We start from the raw sequence: 19002 nt of genomic DNA, 5'->3' as shown, positions 1-19002 counted from the left end.
ATTATCCAGAATAAGCAAATCCACAGAAACAGACAGTAGATTAATACTGGAAAAAGGGGTGGGAGGCAAAGAGGCTTAGGGAGGAATGTGGGGTAGGGTGACTGCTAAAGAGAGCAGGTACTGGAGTGATGAAAATGCTCTGGAATTAGTGGTGATGGTTGCATAACTTTATATATATATACTAAAAAAAGTTAACTGTACACTTTAAAAGGGTACTATGGAATGTGAATTTTATCTCAAAACAAATTGTAAGTGAATGTCAAAGGCAGGCAATAAAGTTTTTCTGACATGGAATGTTAGAAATTTCTTTATTATTACTTATTAAGCGCCAGCTTAATACTGCAGAAAACTTCAAATCACCCTTGATAACACACTTTCTTTTCTCCTACCCGAATTCCTGATCAAGAGTTTTTCAAGTAAAGACATGCTCTTCCCTCTTCTGTATAAAACTTTATGAAATAAAGGCAAAAGATTGTGTATGTCTTGCTGGAAAATGCTGCCAGGGCTCTGGAGATGGTGGGTGCCCAAGCTCCCGTCACTGTCCAGGTCCTGAAAGACTCTTGTTCATGAACTGTCTCTTCACAAAGCAAGTCCACCACTAACAAGAGGAGACAACACAGAATGAATAGTGGGGTCAAATCACAATAGAGTCCACATTTACTTAATAATGAAATTTTGTATTAGTCTGGAATCTCTTATAAACTCTTTGAAGGCACATGTAAAATTTTCTTTTCTAGACTCACAGCTCACTCAAAATTATGACAAAGTAATTTAATATATCCAAAATATCTCACACAAAAAAACCTGTTCTATGGATTTACAATGCACAAAATAAGAACACAACTAAAATGTTATTATATGCAGTTCATTTTTTTTTTTTTTTTTTTTAGATAAAGTCTCACTCTGTTGCCCAGGCTGGAGTACAATGGCATGATCTTGGTTCACTGCAACCTCCACCTCCTGGGTTCAAGCAATTCTCCTGTCTGAGCCTCCTGAGTAGCTGGGATCACAGGTGAGTGCCACCACGCCTCGATAATTTTTGGCATTCTACTTTTTTTTTTTTTTTTGAGACAGAGTTTTGTTCTGTCACCAGGTGCCAGGCTGGATGGAGTGCAAGGGTGCGATCTAGGCTCACTGCAGCCTCCGCCGCCTCCTGGGTTCAAGTAAGTCTCCTGCCTTAGCCTCCCAAGTAGCTGGGACTATAGGCGCGCACCCACCATGCCCAGCTAATTTTTGTATTTTTCGGTAGAGACAGGGTTTCACCATATTGGCCAGGATGGTCTCAATCTCTTGACCTCATGATCCACCCACCTTGGCCTCCCAAAGTGCTGGGATTACAGGCGTGAGCCACTGTGCCTGGACAATTTTTGGTATTTTCAGTAGAGATGGGGTTTCACCATGTTGGCCAGGCTGGTCTCGAACTCCTGACCTCAAGTGATCCACCTGCCTCGGCCTCCTGAAGTGCTGGGATTACAGGTGTGAGCCACTGCACCCAGCCTGCAATTCATTATTTAGTGTGATTCAATAAACTTATATTACATACTAGACACATACTCAAAGTTAAGCAACACTGCAATGCAGAAACTAAAAGTATTCTTGCAATGGAAGATCTTAGTGTGTTCAATGGTGGCTACAGGATAAAAGGTAATTTACCAATTAAGCAGGCAAAGAAGACAGTCTTACCTTGCTGGGTTTATCATTCTGAGGGTCGAAAACTTTCTCACAAAGTCTTAGTCCAGTCTCTTGCCTTAGCTGTTGTAAATAGGCTCTCATCACTTCTAAAACAGAACAATTTTAAAAAACTGTATTTGCGAACACATCCCAAATGTACTGGTTGCAGGTCTGCATTCTTGCTTTGGCAATACATTTTTATACATTTGAACAGGATATGAAATAGAAATGACATTCCAAATGGTTTTATAACAACATTTGTTTTGGTTCAAAAGATTTTCTGCATGTCATCCTTGTTGCTGAGAATCACTTGTGAAAGTGACTAATAAGATAATGTACTTCCTATGATTTCACTCTCCATCTGTACATGAATCATGGCAAGAAAAGGAGGGGTGGTAGGAAGTCAAATAGAGAAAATCTCCTTGCGCCATAGAGAGAGGATGGAGACCTGTTCTTACCATCTTCCTGTTTGTTTGCAGGTTTGGCATAAATCGCATTAAGTGGAAAACCAGGCTCTCCAGGAATGGGAAAATTAGTGATTCCCAGTGTATACATTTCTTTCTCACCTTGGCTTTTGGAATTGCACTGAAAAAAAAAAAAAAAATATATATATATATACACACACACACACACATATAAATACACACACACACACGTCACATACACACACACACACACACACACACACACACACACACATTTTACAGGGAAAAGAATTTTATCCTTGGACCCCAGGTTAAGAACCCTTGAGCCAAGGGCTTAAAATGAATTTCTCTGTCAAGATTTCTGTTCGAATATATTAAAAAAAAAAAAAAATTTTTTTTTTTTTTTTTTGAGACAGAGTCTGGCTCTGCCATCCAGGCTAGAGTGCAGTGGCGCAATCTCGGCTCATTGCAACCTCCACCTCTCAGGTTCAAGCGATTCTACTGCCTCAGCCTCCCAAGTAGCTGGGATTACAGGTGCCCACCACCACGCCAAGCTAATTTTTATATTTTTAGTAGAGATGGGGTTTCACTGTGTTGGCCAGGCTGGTCTTGAACTCCTGACCTTGTGACCCTCCCGCCTCGGCCTCCAAAAGTGCTGGGATTACAGGTGTGAGCCACTTCGCCAGGCATTTTTTTTTTTTTTTTTTTTTGGCGACAAGAGTCTTGCTCTGTCGCCAGGCACCAGGCTGGAGTGCAGTGGTGCGATCTTGGCTCACTGCAACCTCCACCTCCCAGGTTCAAGCAATTCTCCTGCCTCAGCCTCCGGAGTAGCTGGGACTACAGGCACGTGCCACCATGCCCAGCTAATTTTTGTATTTTAGTAGAGATGGGGTTTCACCATGTTGGCCAGGATGGTCTCAATCTCTTGACTTTGTGATCTGCCCACCTTGGCCTCCCAAAGTGCTGGGATTACAGGCATGAACCACCGCGCCTGGCCCTATATTCAAATTTTTATCTTTGTGTCAGTCAATTTCACTACAAGTTCAGAGAACTAAATTCAAATTTTTCTCTTAAATCCATGCTGTAAGTCAGAGGAAATATTTTTTACTTGTCTTTAAAGTCTCAACAAATTCCAGATGACTGGGAGGGTAAATGCCTCTCAGCAATTTGTTTCCCTGATACACAATCATCCAAGTTTAATTACCTTTTGGAGTTTCTTCAGACACTCAGAAATGTAGAGAGTTATATATATCAAGGTCCTATCAGCTTCATTCTACAGGGAGAAAAAGAAAACTAACAGTTATCAAAACATAACAATCATGTGCAATGAATGAATTCCATCTTTGTCTTCTGATTATCTATTAAATGTGGTGGCAGGATATCCACTATCGAATCAAAATTCCCTTTCTCCAAATGCAGAGTCTAGTCAGTCCCCTTTTCCATCTGCCCTTGGGAGGGAGGCACAAGCCCCACCCTGAGCTGTGTGGCTGCTCTTTCTTTTTTTTTTTTTTTTGAGACAGAGTCTTACTGTTTTGCCCAGGCTGGAGTGCAGTGGCACAATCTCAGCTCACTGCAACCTTTACCTCCTGGGTTCAAGTGTTTCTCCTGTCTCAGCCTCCTGAGCAACTGGGATTACAGGCATGTGCCACCATGCCTGGCTAATTTTTGTATTCTTAGTAGAGATAGCGTTTCACCATTTTGGCCAGGCTGGTCTTGAACTCCAGACCTCAAGTGATCCGCCCACCTCAGTCTCCCAAAATGCTGGATTTACAGGCATGAGCCACCACGCCCGGCTGTGCAGCTGTTCTCTCTTGTTTTTCTTGGCTCCCCTTGCCCCGGGGCTCCCAAGGGTCTGTGTCAGCAGCCCCTCACTGTGTAGGAAGGAGAAGTAGCACAGCTGCCTGGAAAGTCTGAGCTGCTCCATACGGCTGGCTAATTTTTTTTTTCTTTTTTTTAGACAGAGTCTCACTCTGTGGCCCAGGATGGAGTGCAATGGCACGATCTCAGCTCACTGCAACTTCCGCCTCCCGGGTTCAAGCGATTCTCCTGCCTCAGCCTCCCGAGTAGCTAGAACTACATGTGCGTGCCACCATGCCCAGTTAATTTTTATATTTTTAGTAGAGAAGGGGTTTCACCATGTTGGCCAGGATGGTCTCAATCTCTCAACCTCGTGATCTGCCCCCCTGGCCTCCCAAAGTGCTGGGATAACAGGCGTGAGCCACCGCGCCCAGCCAATTGGCTAATTTTTAAAAACCCTTTCACTTCAGGGTCTCTGCCGAGAACAGAAACAGTCATTACTCTAAAGGAGGAAGCAGCTACTTCACATTTGACTTGCTCCCAAAGAACTCCATAATCTCAATGTCTTGACTCAACCAAAAGGAAAATGTGGAGAAGACAAATGAATGTCAATCAAATGTGGCATGGACTTTGGGTCAGATTGTACACAGATTTAGGCCAGGTGCAGTGGCTTATGCCTATAATTCCAGCACTTTGGGAGGCTGAGGTGGGTGGATCGCTTGGATCCAGGAGTTTGAGACCAGCCTGGGCAACATAGTGAAATACCATCTCTACAAAAAATACAAAAGTTAGCTGGGCATGATGGCACACAACTGTAGTCCCAGCTACTAGGGAGGCTGAGATGGAAGGATTGCCTAAGCTGGGGAAGTCAAAGCTGCAGTGAGCTGTGATGGTGTCACTGCATTCCAGCCTGGGTGACAGAATGAGACCCTGTCTCAAAAAAAAAAATTTTTTTTTAAACAATTATTTATAGTAAAAAAACTGGCCATAGGCCAGGGGCAGTGGTTCAGGACTGTAATCCCATCACTTTGGGAGGCCAAGTCGGGTGGATCACTTGAGGTCAGGAGTTCGAAACCAGCCTGGCCAACATGGAAAAACCCTGTCTCTACTAAAAATACAAAAATTAGCTGGACATGGTGGTGGGAGCCTGTAATCCCAGCTGCTAGGGAGGCTGAGGCAGGAGAATCGCTTGAACCCAGGAGGCGGAGGTTGCAATGAGTCGAGATTGCAGCACTGCACTCCAGTGTGGGCAACAGAGCAAGACTCTGTCTCAAATTAAAAAAAAAAAAGGCCAGGCACGGTGGCTCACATCTGTAATCCCAGCACTTTGGGAAACCTAGGTGGGTGGATCATGAGGTCAGGAGATCGAGATCATCCTGGCCAACATGGTGAAACCCTGTCTCTACTAAAAAATACAAAAATTAGCTGGGCGTGGTGGCACGTGCCTATATTCCCAGCTACTTCGGAGAATAGTTTGAACCCCAGAGTCAGAGGTTGCAGTGAGCTGAGATTGTACCACTGCATTCCAGCCTGGCGACAGAGTAAGACTTCATCTCAAAACAAACAAAAAACCTGTACCCAAACTACACATTTCCCTGTTTTTAAAACAATATAATATCTGGAAAAGAATGAAATGTGGCAGTGTTTTTTTTTTTTTTTTTTAAGAGATGGGGTTTCATCATGTTAGCCAGGATGGTCTCGATCTCCTGACCTCATGATCCACCCGCCTCTGCCTCCCAAAGCGCTGGGTTTACAGGCGTGAGCCACCATGTACTAATTTTTGTATTTTCTGTAGAGATGGGGGTTCACCATGTTGCCCAGGCTGGTCTCAAACTCCTGGACTCAAGCAATCTGCCCAGAGAATTATAACATTTATATCTACTACAAACTTAGCCCACGCATTAGATACAGAAAACATTCTGTTAACATCACAGAATGTTTAGACTACAATTTGTAAACCAAAGAGTCTACAAATAAAGAATTCACACCCTGTTTGATTCCGGAAGTTCAGAGTTTGGCAAGGAGGGGTTGAAATCCCGTATTTTAGAATACCATCAAGGAAATTTGCTTATATTCCTTGTCACTTTGCTCATAGCAAGAATGCAGAGAACTTTTTGTTTTTCATTTTCCCATCTTCTTTCGGCCACCCACTTCTACCTTCCCCTTGACCACTCTCTTCACAGGAACTAAGAGCAGAAGAGGAGAGTGGTTCAAGGAAGATTCAAGGTCATTCAACTGTCTTCATTTCTCTCTCAGGTCCAGGACACAGAAGCACATAAAAAATAACACAGCACATAGGATATTTTGGTTGTGGATTAGTCCTAAACAAAAACACAGGGCTTAGCTGGGTGCAGTGGGTCATGCCTGTAATCCTAGCACTTTGGGAGGGTGAGGTGAGCAGACTGCTTAAGCCCAGGAGTTCGAGATGAGCCTGGGCAACATGGTGAAACCCAGTCTCTACAAAAAATTAGCCAAGCGTGGTGGTGCATGCCTGTAGTTCCAGCTAGCTAGGAGGCTGAGTTGGGAGGATTGCTTGAGCCCAGGAGGTTGAAGGTATAGTGAGCTGTGACTGTACCACTGTACTCCAGCCTCAGCCTGGGTGACAGAGCAAGACCTTGTCTCAAAACAAAACAAAACAAAACAAAACACAGGGCTGACACATTACAGTAGGTGTTGCTTAACTAATGTTGAATAAATAAAGATATTTCTAGCAAGGAGTTGGCAAACTTTCTTGGTAAAAGGCAGGCAGTATTTTTAGGTTTTGTGGGTCATACAGTCTTTGTCACAACTACTCAATTCTGCTGTTGTGGTGTGAAAGTAACTATAGATAATATAAAAATAAATGGTTGTGGCTGTGTTCCAATAAAGGTTTATTTACAAAAAGGGGCAGCAGGCCAAATGTAGCCCTCAGGTTAGAGTTTGCCAACTCCTGGTATAGAATTTGGAGGAAAAAAAAGAAACTAATATTTATACAGAGGCTAACATTAGACACTGTTCTGGAACTTAAAAATTACATGCTGATTTCATTTTATTTTCTCCTCACAGCAATCTGGATAGGAAGGTTGGTATTATCCCCATCAGAAAACTAAGTTAAATATTAGAAGCTCTGTAATTTACCTTAATTTCATAGTTCTTGAAGAAGACATTGGCCTTGAAGTAATAGATGGCTTCATCTACAATATCTGTATCTTTTGCTAAGCAGGACACAAGGGAAGGAGCACAGAGTACATTAGTCAAATACAAAACATAACACCTATAAAAGCTATAAAGAGAAAACACACACAAGCTCAACTGTCAACAGTTATGGAGTTGAATAAAATAAAATGGGCCTACTGAAATATAAAGTTTTCAGAAAATATTTATAGAAAAATAGTACATGGTTTACTTTTATGGCTTTATTGTTTTTGTAAAACTTATACATGCTCATTAGAAAATGAAATTCAAGGCCAGGCGTGGTGGCTCACGCCTGTAATCCCAGCACTTTGGGAGGCCGAGGTGGGTGGATCATGAGGTCAAGAGATTGAGACCATCCTGGCAAACATGGTGAAACCCCGTCTCTACTAAAAAAACACATAAATTAGCTGGGTGTGGTGGTACATGCCTGTAGTCCCAGCTACTCAAGAGGCTGAGGCAGGAGAACTGCTTGAACCCGGGAGGCGGAGGTTGTGGTAAGCTGAGTTTGCGCCACTGCACTCCAGCCTGGTGCCTGGCAACAGAGCGAGACTCTATCTCCAAAAACAAAAAATGAAATTCAGTCAATACGGTTTTCTTTTCTAGAGAGAGGTATTGCTCTGTTACCCAGGCTGGAGTGCAGTGGTACAATTATAGCTCACCACAGCCATGACATCCTGAGCTCGAGTCATCCTCCTGCTTCAGCTTCCCAGGTAGCTGGGACTACAGGCATGCACCATGAGGCCCGGCTAATTTTTTTCTTTAAATTGTTTTAGAGATGGTTGGGCGCAGTGTCTCACATCTATAATCCCAGCATTTTGGGAAGCTGAGGCGGGTGGATCACCTAAGGTCAGGAGTTTGAGACCAGCCTGGCCAACCTGGTGAAACCCTGCCTTTACTACAAATACAAAAAATTAGAGGAGCATGGTGGCAGGCACCGGTAATTCCACTACTCAGGAGGCTGAGGCAGGAGAATCACTTGAACCTGAACGGTGGAGGTTGCAGTGAGCCAAAATTGCACCACTCCACTCCAGCCTGGGTGACAAGAGCAAAACTCTGTCTCAAAAAAAAAAAAAAAGTATTTTTAGAGATGCAGTCTCTCTGTGTTGTCTAGGTTGGTCTCAAACTCCTGGCCTCAAGTGATCCTTCTGCCTCCTGAGTAGCTAGGATTACAGGCATAAGCCACAGCTCCAGGCCAAAAAAAGTTTTAAAAAAATTGTCATTTTAATTCCCACTTATCCAAAAATAACTCCCATTAGCATTTGGTGTACATTGTTCAAGACCTCGCTCAATGCATTTATAAAAAAAGACGGAGACATAGACAGACTAAGCGCTTCTTAAAAAGTATTTGGCTGGGTGCAGTGGCTTATGCCTGTAATCTCAGCACTTTGGAAAGCTGAGGCAGGTGGATCGCCTGAGGTCAAGAGTTTGAGACCAGCCTGGCCAACATGAAGAAACTCTATCTCTACTAAAAATACAAAAACTGGCCGGGCATGGTGGTAAGTGCCAGTAATCCCAGCTGCTCAGGCGGCTGAGGCAGGAGAATTGCTTGAACCCAGGTGGCGGAGACTGCGCCATTGAACTTAAACATGGGCAACAGAGTGAGACTCCATCTCAAAAAAATAAAAATAAAAAAATAAAAAAATAGAAAGTATTTGATATAATTTTATTTGAATTTACATACTGTAGTTTCAAGAAAAAACTCAATTATTTAGGACATGTTGGAGTTCAGATACACATCTTTCTTTTTATGAAAACTGTGACTTAAAATATACTTGTACAAGCTGTTCTCGGTGGCTCTAGACGGAGAAAAGCCAGAAATACTGTCTTGACAAAGACAGATCTCATGTCACAATTTCCTTGGCAATTTTTTGTTTTCCTTTTATTTTAAAAAGGTCAAAATCCCAGGGTCTTGATATCTGGCAGCTGGTTTCAGCAGTGTTGAGACAGTTATTTATATTTCTTGTCATGACTGTTAACCTCACACAGCAGAAATGCAAAGTAATTCTGAAGCTTTCATACTCTGCAATTCAGTTGTCTTTATCCCAGCTCATTGCCCTGTGGAAGAATTTCAACAGAACTCTAACTCTAGACTTGTGTTCCTTATAATCTATTTTCTATTTTATTTTATTTTTAAGATGGAGTCTCACTCTGTCACCCAGGCTAGAGTGCAATGACGTGATCTAGGCCCACTGCAACCTTTGCCTGCTGGGTTCAAGCGATTCTCCCTGCCTCAGACTCCTGCATAGCTAGGACTATAGATGCCCAACACCACGCCCAGCTAATTTTTGTATTTTTAGTAGAGACGTTGTTTTGACATGTTGGCCAGGCTGGTCTCGAACTCCTGACTTCAGGCAATCTACCCGCTTCGGCTTTCTGAAGTGCTAGGATTACAGGCATGAGCCACTGCACCCAGCCACAACTGATTTTCTTATCTGCGAAAGCAAACTTTCCTGGAGGATTCAATATTGTTTACAAAAACCAGCTAGTTATTCTCAATGCAATGACAAGAGGGGGCGGAGGCCACAGGATTCTGAAGTTAGAAGAGTACTTGGCACATAAAAGGCATTCTACAGATATTTGTTGAATATAAATGAATTAGTATGATTAACGTTGTTATTTAGCTCACAGCACAGGCTTCCGTTCCAATTCATTTTTTTTTTTTTTTTAGAGACGTAGTCTCGCTCTGTCACCAGGCAGGAGTGCAGTGGTGCAATCTTGGCTCACTGCAACCTCTGCCTCCCTGGTTCAAGGGATTCTTCGGCCTCAGTCTCTGGAGTAGCTGGGATTACAGGCGCGTGCCACCACACCTGGCTAATTTTTGTATTTTTAGTAGAGACGGGGTTTCACCACGTTGGCCACGATGGTCTCAATCTCTTGACCTTGTGATCTGCCTGCCTCAGTAGTGCTGGGATTACAGACATGAGCCACCGTACCCGGCCCCCAATTCAGTTTTAATCCAGTCCCCTGCTGAGGAGCAACAAGGTCATTCCTCGTCTACAGAAACCAAAAGATCTGGTTTGTTAGGGTCTCATTCTCCTTTGAGGGCCCAAATATTGCAAAGGTGATAGATTTATTCCATCTTTAGTCAATTGTATCTTCTGATATACCATATTTGTAACCACCTCAAAAGTACTCTTATCAAGGAATCTGGGCTAACATGAGTATTTTTTTCTACTTTTTTCTTTTGTTTACCTTGTTCTGTCATTGGTCTCTATACTTTTTCCTTGTTATTTATTTTTTTTTAGGAGATGGGGGTCTCACTATGTTGTCCAGGCTGGTCTTGAACTAATGGGCTCAAATGATCCTCCTGCCTCAGCTTTCCAAAGTTTTGGGATTATGGATTATGGGTGTGAGCCACTTCACCTGGCCCCAGTATTGATTTTTTTTTTTTTCACTGAGACGTAGTTTCTCTTTTGTTGTCCAGGCTAGAGTGCAACGGCAGGATTTTGGCTCACTGCAACCTCTGCCTGCCAGGTTCAAGTTATTCTACTGTCTCAGCTTCCCAAGTAGACGAGATTACAGGCATGCACCACCACACTTCGCTAATTTTTATATTTTTAGTAGCAATGGGGTTTCTGGATGTTGGTCAGGCTAGTCTCGAACTCCTGACCTCAGGTGATCCACCCACCTCAGCCTCTTAAAATGTTGGGATTACAGGTGTGAGCCACCATGCCTGGCCCCAATATTCATTCTTATTTTTTGTTTGCATTGCGGTTTTCTTTTCTTTTTTCTCTCATCTTTTTTTGAGATGGAGTCTCATTCGTCACCTAGGCTGGAGTGTAGTGGCTCGATCTCAACTCACTGTAACCTCTACGCACTGGATTCAAACGATTCTCCTGTCTCAGCCTCCTGAGTAGCTGGGATCACAGGTGCATACCACCATGCTCAGCTAATTTTTGGATTTTTAGTAGAGATGGGGTTTCACCATGTTGGCCAGGTTGTTCTCGAACTCCTGATCTCAAATGATCCACTTGCCTCAGCCTCCCAAAGTGCTGGGATTATAGCCATGAGCCACCATGTCCAGCCCTGTGATTTTATGTTATGTTTTTTCTTTCCCAGGCTGTCTTCTTCCTTGTTCCTTTTTCTCAGAATCAAGTAGAGACTGTAGTGACTCACCATACATATTAAGTTTACTGAGTTTTCAAATGGTGTTGAAAACAAAATTAAGTTTAAAAAAAAGTCAAGTCAAACAATCTGGCAGAGACATGGGAATGGGATCAGTACCAAATTGGTAATTATAATTATGGTCTTGGCTGGGCATGGTGGCTCATGCCTGTAATCCCAGCACTTTGGGAGGCCGAGGCAGGTGGATCACAAGGTCTGGAGATCGAGACCATCCCGGCCAATATGGTGAAACCCCGTCTCTAGTAAATACAAAAAATTAGCGGGCGTGGTGGTACGTGTCTGTAGTCCTAGCTACTCGGGAGGCTGAGGCAGGGGAATCACTTGAACCCCTGAGAGGCGGATACTGCAGTGAGCCGAGACTGTGCCACTGCACTCCAGCCTGGGCAACAAAGCGAGACTCCATCTCAAAAAAAAAAAAAAAAAATCATGGTCTTGGAAACCACAAATAGAATTCAGCTAAGACCCTTGCAGGGTGTAGGGAAACCATGTCTAAAATAATACAAATTATACTGTTGGGAGAACATCTCAGAAAGTACCAGAGGAGTCTCACACAGAGTCTGAAAAATATTGGGGCTTTCTGAAATAAAATTCAGAAAAGCAGGAATAGACGAAGTAATGTTACATAGTACACTTAAGATTTAAGATTGAGGCTGGGCACATTGTCTCGAGCATGTAATCCCAGCACTTTGGGAAGCCAAGGTGGGCAGATCACAAGGTCAGGACATAGAGACCATCCTGGCCAACATGGTGAACCCAGTCTCTACTAAAATTACAAAAATTAGTTAGGTGTGGTGGCACATTAGTTACTTGGGAGGCTGAGGCACGAGAATTGCTTTAACCCAGGAGGCGGAGGTTGCACTGAGCTGAGATTGTGCCACTGCACTCCAGCCTGGTGACAGTCTCCAAAAAAAAAAAAGATTTAAGATGGAGGTATTGCTAAAAATGAAGATCTTGAAGAATGAATAAAGGAAGTAGATTTAGATGGGGAAGAGGTTAAAATATTTGTTGTTGTTGATGATGACAGAGAAAGGATGGGGACATGGCATTCTAGACATAATAGCATTAGATACATTTGAAAGAACTCATAGTGATTACAGGTACAGTGTCCAGAATTAAGCATATTTTCTCTACTCAAAAGAGTTTCCTGGAGAAGTCTAAAGCAATAATACAATTAAATAATAATCCTATTAAATGCAACATATAACCACTATCTTGAAAGGTCTAGACCACAATATTTACCAAGCAAAGTACAAGAGCAATTTGAGAGAGAAGACTGAGCTAAGAATTTCCCTGATTTGATCATTTCAGAGGATTGCTAGGCATTTCATACCAAAATATTAAAATAATGAGTTTAGACTTACTCTCTCTGGGGGCAGGTCCTTTGAATTGACTTCTGATAGGTAACAGTGCCATGTTTCCAATGAGTTTGGTGTCAGGATCCATGAGAGAAGAGTGGTAAGCCTATAGCAGCAAGCCCAGGAACAACACAGAAGCAGAAAGACAGCAAATGTCACTGGGGCAAACAACCTTTCCTTAAAGAAAAAAAAGAGTAGGGGAGGAAGAAGGGATAACAGCATCAAGGTGCTAGGGCTGGTTCTTTCTCACTCAAGAAAACCAATTGTTAAATTTTGAGGCATTTTGCAAGCTGGTTGTTAAACACAGCTGTTCTCAAAAATCAAATTATGTAAACAATTAAGTAAATGATGTTAATAACAATGATACTTAAGTACTCATCACTTTTTTTTTTTTTTTTTTTTTTGAGACAGACTCTCACTATGTTGGCTAAGATGGTCTCAAACTCCTAAGGTCAAATGATCCTCTTGCCTTGGCCTCCCAAAGGGCTGGGACTACAGGCATGAGCCACCTTGCCCGACTACTTTCTAATTTTTTTTTCTGAGACAAGGTTTCACTCTTGTCCAGGCTGGAGTGCAATGGCGCGATCTTGGCTCATTGCAATATCCGCCTCCTGGGTTCAAGCAATTATCCTAACTCAGCCTCCTGAGTAGCTGGGATTACAGGCATGCGCCAACATACCCGCCTAATTTTCTATTTTTAGCAGAGATGGGGTTTCTCCACGTTGGTCAGGCTGGTCTCAAACTCCCAACCTCAGGTGATCCACCCACCTCGGCCTCCCAAAGTGCTGGGATTACAGGCATGAGCCACTGTGCCCAGCCTACTTCCTAATTTTTAAAAATTACACTTTACTTTTGTCTATGTTCTCAAGTTTATTATTAAGGAAATACTAGATAATGGGGTGCTGCTGTGCAACTCTTCCCATTCTATGTTCAGTGACATCACATTGGTATCTGGTAAAAGTATTTCCACTACAGAAAGGCAAACATCATATAAATCAGGGTACCCACCCCCCAGCTAAACGAAGACCCAAGCACTATCTTTTCAGCTCTGCCACTTCCTGGCTTTATGGTTTTGACCAAGACATCATTTTTCTTCTCTTAGCTTGTTTCCAAATTTGTAAAATGAGAAGATATATATTGCCTTCAGTGGGAAGGTGTGAGTTAAAGGAAGGGAGAAAAAAAATCACATTTATAAGAGCACTTTGTATGCTGATTCTTAGTTCTGCTTTTTATAAGACGTCTGGCTTTTTATAAGACAACATGGGTCCCATTCACATATTCATTCATTCAGCAAACGATTGCTAAGCACCTTCTATGTGCAAGACACTGATATAGTAAGTAATATACAAAGTAGTACAGTTCTGGTCCTTGAAGAGTAGAGAAGGCAGACACAAAACAATAACAGGGTGGGCCAGGCCCAGCCTGGTGGCTCTCACCTGTAATTCTGGTACTTTGAGAGGCCCAGGTGGGCAGATCACAGGGTCAGGAGATCAAGATCATCCTGGCCAACATGATGAAACGTCATCTCTACCAAAAATACAAAAATTAGCTGGGTATGGTGGCATGTGCCTGTAATCCCAGCTACTTGGGAGGCTGAGGCAGGACAATCGCTTGAACCCAGGAGGCAGAGGTTACCGTGAGCTGAGATCACACCACTGCTTGAACGCGGGGCAGAGGTGGCAATGAGCTGAGAACGTGCCACTGCACTCCAGCCTGGCGATAGAGGGAGACTCAGTCTCAAAAAAGAAAAAAAAAAAAAAAAAAAAAGGCCAGGGGCGGTGGCTCACACCTGTAATCCCAGCATTTTGGGAGCAGAGGCAGGCAGATCATGAGGTCAGGAGTTCAAGACCAGCCTGACCAATAAGGTGAAACCCCATCTCAACTAAAAATATGAAAATTAGCCAGGTGTGGTCACAGGCAGCTGTAATCCCAGCTACTCTGGAGGCTGAGGCAGGAGAATTGCTTGAACCTGGGAGGCAGAGGTTGCATTGAGCCAAGATCATGCCACTGCATTCCAGCCTGGGCGACAGAGCAAGACTCCATCTCAAAAAAAAAAAAACCAAAAAATAAAGAACAGGGTGAATCCAGGGTGCTCTATGTGCAATCGGAACTAGCATAGGGCTTTAGTCTTTTTTTTTTTTCTTCGAGACAGTCTCCTTCTCTCACCAGGGCTGGAACACAGTGGCATGATCACAGCTCACTGCAGCCTCAAACTCCAGGCTCCAGGTGATCATCCCACCTCAGCCTCTTAGGCTGGGAGGAGGTGCATTACCACATCCAGCTAATTTATTTTTATTTCTGTATAGGTAGGGTCTCATTATGTTGCCCAGGCTGGTCTCAAACTCCTAGGCTCAAGTGATCCTCCCGTCTTGGCCTCCCAACCCAGCCTAGAGTCCTGGCTTAAAATGTGGCTTTACCATTAGTATATTAGTATGCAACCTTGTCCAAATTAACTTCTCTGAGGCTCCGTTTCCTCTTCTGTAAAATAGGAATCATGGCAACTACTTCATAGAGTCATTATGAGGATTAAACAGGATAATTTACAAAGTGTGTACCCCAGAGCTCAGGAGTCAAATGGTAATTATGGGATTCATAAAATATGTATTTGTGGGGTTTAGCACGGTGCTCACGCCTGTAATCCCAACACTTAGGGAGGTCAAGGCAGGAGCAATGCTTGAGCCCAGGAGTTTGAGATCAGGCTGGGAAACATGGTGAGAACCCATCTCTATTAAAAATACAGCCTGAGGGACAGAGTGTGACCCTGTCTCAAAAAAAAAAAAAAGTATATATATAAAATATATATATATGTGTGTATTTGTAACTATGGCTTGCTCCTTTTCATCACAAGTATGCTTTATCTAAAGCAGCCTCCACCTTCTCTCTCACCAGTAACTGTCTTGTTACCCATCTAGCTTTTTCTTTTCTTTTTTCTTTTTTGAGACAGAGTCTTGCTCTGTCACTGGGCTGGAGTGCAGTAGCACGTTCTCGGCTCATTGCCACCTCCACCCCGGGTTCAAGCAGTGGCGTGATCTCAGCTCACGGCAACCTCTGCCTCCTGGGTTCAAGCGATGCTCCCGCCTCTGCCTCCCAAGTAGCTGGGATTACAGGCATGCGCCACCCAGCTAATTTTTGTATTTTTAGTACAGACGGGGTTTCACTATGTTGGCCAGGATGGTCTCTATCTCTTGACCTCGTGATCCGCCCTGGCCACCTCCGCCTCCCAAAGTGCTGGGATTACAGGTGTGAGCCACCGCGCCCCGCCACCCATCTAGCTTCTTGTTATTGTTTTTAATTTTGTTTCCATCTAGCTTTTTTATAGCATTTGTCACTACTTGAAACTACTGTATCTCCTTTAAATTTACACTCTTATTGTCTCGTCTACCAATTTGAATGTATACTCTTTAAGATTAGGGATTTGTTGAACTTATGTGCTGCTGTAAATAGAGCCTGGAAGGCAGTAGGTGCTGGGTAACGTTTGTTAAAAATAACAAGCTGGGTGCGGTGACTCATGCCTGCAATCCCAGCACTTTGGGAGGCTGAGGAAGGCAGATCACCTGAGGTCTGGAGTTTGAGACCAGCCTGGCCAACATGGTGAAACCCTATCTCTACTAAAATACAAAAAATTAGCTGAGGCTGGTGGCACGCGCCTGTAATCCCAGCTACCCGGGAGGCTGAGGCATGAGGAATGCTTGAACCCGGGAGGCGGAGGTTGCAGTGAGCTGCACTATGTTGGCCATCAGAAGGAGATCCTGTCTCAAAATAAAAAAAAAGTGTGACACACAATCACATAACTGAACCACCTTTTCCTGAATCTGCAAAATGGAGACCATCATGGTGATAAATCTACCCCACAGGCAGGCTGTCAGAAATTAAGTACAACCAGACAGTCATAAACTTTTACTCCTACTCTGATGCACACGAAAAAGGAAACCTTTGGAAGTCAGGCGCGGACCGAGTCTGTGAGGGCCCTAAACCCAGCTGGCTCCGGGGTGGCCGCCGCTGCCGGGAAGTGGGTTCTGGCAAATGACAAACAGCAGAGGGAACCTGCCCCCTGGGGCGGAGGAGGAAGTGGGCCTAACAGAAAAAGGAGAAGCCAGACCCTGGGCTTGAAAAATGAACACAACCCCTTGGCTTCGCGCTCTAGTGAGGCTTTGGGAACCCCGCCGCAGTCGGAGGGAGTAGAAGGGGCGAGAGAAGAGGGCCTCCTCACATACTCTGTACCCCTGGCCCATTCCTGCCGCGCCTCCGCCTCCCACGACTGGCAACTTCGGGCTGCCCCAATCCTTCAGCAACCGGCCCCCACCCCTCGCCTCTCTTCTTCTCGGGCCCCAGCTTCCTCCCTGCCTTCCGCCGCCCGCTTCTCTCGGCACACAAAGGTTTCTCCCTGTTCTTCGTAATCCCCGCTGTCTCCCCACATCATAGACCGAACCCTCACCGGCATCTTGGTGGCGCCCGGGTTTCAACCCAGAAGAGCAGGATCGAGTTCCAGCCGTGCGCTTCCGGTCCGGCAGCCCGGGTGGAGTAGGCGGAAGCGAGCCGGAAGGGGCGGGAGAGGGGGGAGGACGAGGAGCTTCCGGCCTTGCTGTTCCGCCTCTGGTTGCTGCAGCCGCGCGGATCTGAAGGGGGCGCCAGAGCACTAGGCAGGGGTCCTGAGAGTGGCGCTTGGCTTGAGGTTCCAGAATCCCAGAGATCAATCACCTTTTGTATTTTTTTCAAATTTCACCTTTTCACGGCCGGGAGTAGTGGCTCACGCCTGTAATCACAGCACTTTGGGAGGGCAAGGCGGGCGAATCACCTGAGGTTAGGAGTTCGAGTCCAGCCTAGATGGTGAAAACCCGTCTCTACTTAAAATACAAAAATTAGCTGGGCATGGTGGCATCCCAGCTACTCAGGAGGCTGAGGCAGGAGAATCGCTTGAACCTGGGAGGCAGAGGTTGCAGTGAGCAGAGATCGCGCCGCTGCACTCCAGCCTGGGCAATAGAGTGAGACTGTCTTTAAAAAAAAAAAAAAAAAAAAAAAAATCCCCTTTCCTGTGAAGCATTCGCAAGTCATTCTACTTTCAATTCACCTGACTCCAGTCCCATGCCTTATCCTTCTCTCCCGCTTTTTCCCTTAGTTCTTATGATTCTCATCTTTACTTTACTCTTGGTGGTTGTCTTCCTATTCTGTGAAAGCCAGAAAGGCAGCAATTCATCCATTTTGTCCCCTGCGCCTGTAACAGTGATCGTATGTAGGAAGCATCAATATTTGAGTGAATGAATGAACCTAGTGCACTGCACCTAACAATGGAGAAACTGAAGGGCACTAGTCTCTGGGTTTGAATCCCAGCTCCAATACATACTAGCTGTGTAATTTTGAGCAAGTTAACTGGCCTCTCTATGCCTCAGTTCCTCACCTGAAAATGGCAGTAACACTATCTACCTCATAGTTTTGTAAGGATGAAATGAATTACATGTAAAATGCTTACAACTTACATGCTTGGAGCATATAGAAAGCCCAGGAGTTTTTTAACCTATTTATTACTAGAAAGCTTCTTATGTTAAAAGCCAAGTTCATTGCTGCCTGAGAGCCATTTCTTCTGCCAGCTCCCTGCCTGGAATAATGCCGTTTCCACATCTGATTTCTCATTCAGGTCACTGGTCAAATAGCACCTTTCAGGCAGGGCCTTTTTTGACAAACAGTCCAAAGCAGCCCTGTAGTCACTCTCCATTTCACTTCTGCTTTTCTTTCCATCTTCTCTCCAAGGTTTCCTTCCTCACGATCAGTCTCATAGGCCAGCATGGCAGCCCCAAGTGAGCAAGGCCCTGCCTGCACTGTGGATCCCCATTCTATCCCCAGTGCCTGGCATCCACAGAAGTTCAGTAAATTTGTGTAAAGAATCAAGTCAGCCCTGCCAATGAGATAGTGAAATCCTTGAGGACTGGGATTGTCAGATTAATCTTTGAAACCCCAGTGTCCAGTGGGGAAGGCACTGGAATTGGGCCCTTCACTTTTCCCCACAGGCACATACCATACTCTCTAGAAGCTAAACCAGGGAGGATCAAGGAAGAGGGCAACTAAAAAGCTGCCTCCTTTCTTCCCCTCCCACGTGACAATAAAGTTTCTAAGAATTAGCAACCCTGGGAGATCAGGCTGTTTCCACACTCTCCATCCTGTAAGGGTCACAGGAAAGTCCCCAAGTAGCACAGCACATCCTCATGCTACCCACTCATCATGCTCCTCGTTGAGTGGATGGTGGTGTAGACACCTGACCCTTCCCTCTAGCCTGGGCCCCCAGGCATAAGCTACCACTGATGCCTATAGGTCCTTGGTCCTTACATTTTGCGTTTTTTTGTTGTTTGTTTTTGAGATGGAGTCTTGCTCTGTTGTCCAGTCTGGAGTGCAATGGTGCAACCCTGGCTCACTGCAACTTCCACTTCCTGGGTGCAAGCGATTCTCTCACCTCAGCCTCTCAA

The 19002-nt window shown here is 44.4% G+C and overlaps 1 protein-coding gene across 2 annotated transcripts; it reads right to left on the bottom strand.

The window, feature by feature from the left end:
- Nucleotides 1-294: 294 nt before the first annotated feature.
- Nucleotides 295-17086, bottom strand: ARPC3 (actin related protein 2/3 complex subunit 3). 2 transcript variants are annotated; one of them, XM_064379855.1, is made up of 8 exons: nucleotides 16983-17071; nucleotides 13984-14074; nucleotides 12554-12653; nucleotides 7011-7087; nucleotides 3301-3369; nucleotides 2130-2256; nucleotides 1684-1778; nucleotides 295-598 (listed from the first exon to the last, which is right to left on the bottom strand). In XM_064379855.1, exons 3-8 carry the CDS (start codon nucleotides 12633-12635, stop codon nucleotides 536-538), a joined length of 513 nt encoding a protein of 170 aa, XP_064235925.1. In that variant the 5' UTR covers nucleotides 12636-12653; nucleotides 13984-14074; nucleotides 16983-17071; the 3' UTR covers nucleotides 295-535. The 2 variants fall into 2 exon arrangements, with proteins under 2 accessions (XP_064235925.1, XP_021531203.1); XM_021675528.2 differs by lacking the exon at nucleotides 13984-14074 and having other exon boundaries at nucleotides 16983-17086.
- Between the last annotated feature and the right edge of the window lie 1916 nt (nucleotides 17087-19002).

Source organism: Aotus nancymaae, unplaced genomic scaffold, assembly GCF_030222135.1.
Source record: "Aotus nancymaae isolate 86718 unplaced genomic scaffold, 86718_ANA_hifiasm-v0.15.2.pri h1tg000021l, whole genome shotgun sequence".
NCBI lineage: Eukaryota > Metazoa > Chordata > Mammalia > Primates > Aotidae > Aotus > Aotus nancymaae.
This window is presented reverse-complemented; position numbering and strand designations above follow the sequence as displayed.

What these genes read in the sequence shown, in the direction of transcription:
- ARPC3 (XM_021675528.2), bottom strand. An exon ending in GTCTGAAGAAACTCCAAAAG is followed by an intron (nt 2,257 to 3,300) that starts GTAATTAAACTT and finishes TTTTTTTTTCAG; the next exon opens with TGCAATTCCAAAAGCCAAGG. An exon ending in TGCAAACAAACAGGAAGATG is followed by an intron (nt 1,779 to 2,129) that starts GTAAGAACAGGT and finishes GTTCTGTTTTAG; the next exon opens with AAGTGATGAGAGCCTATTTA.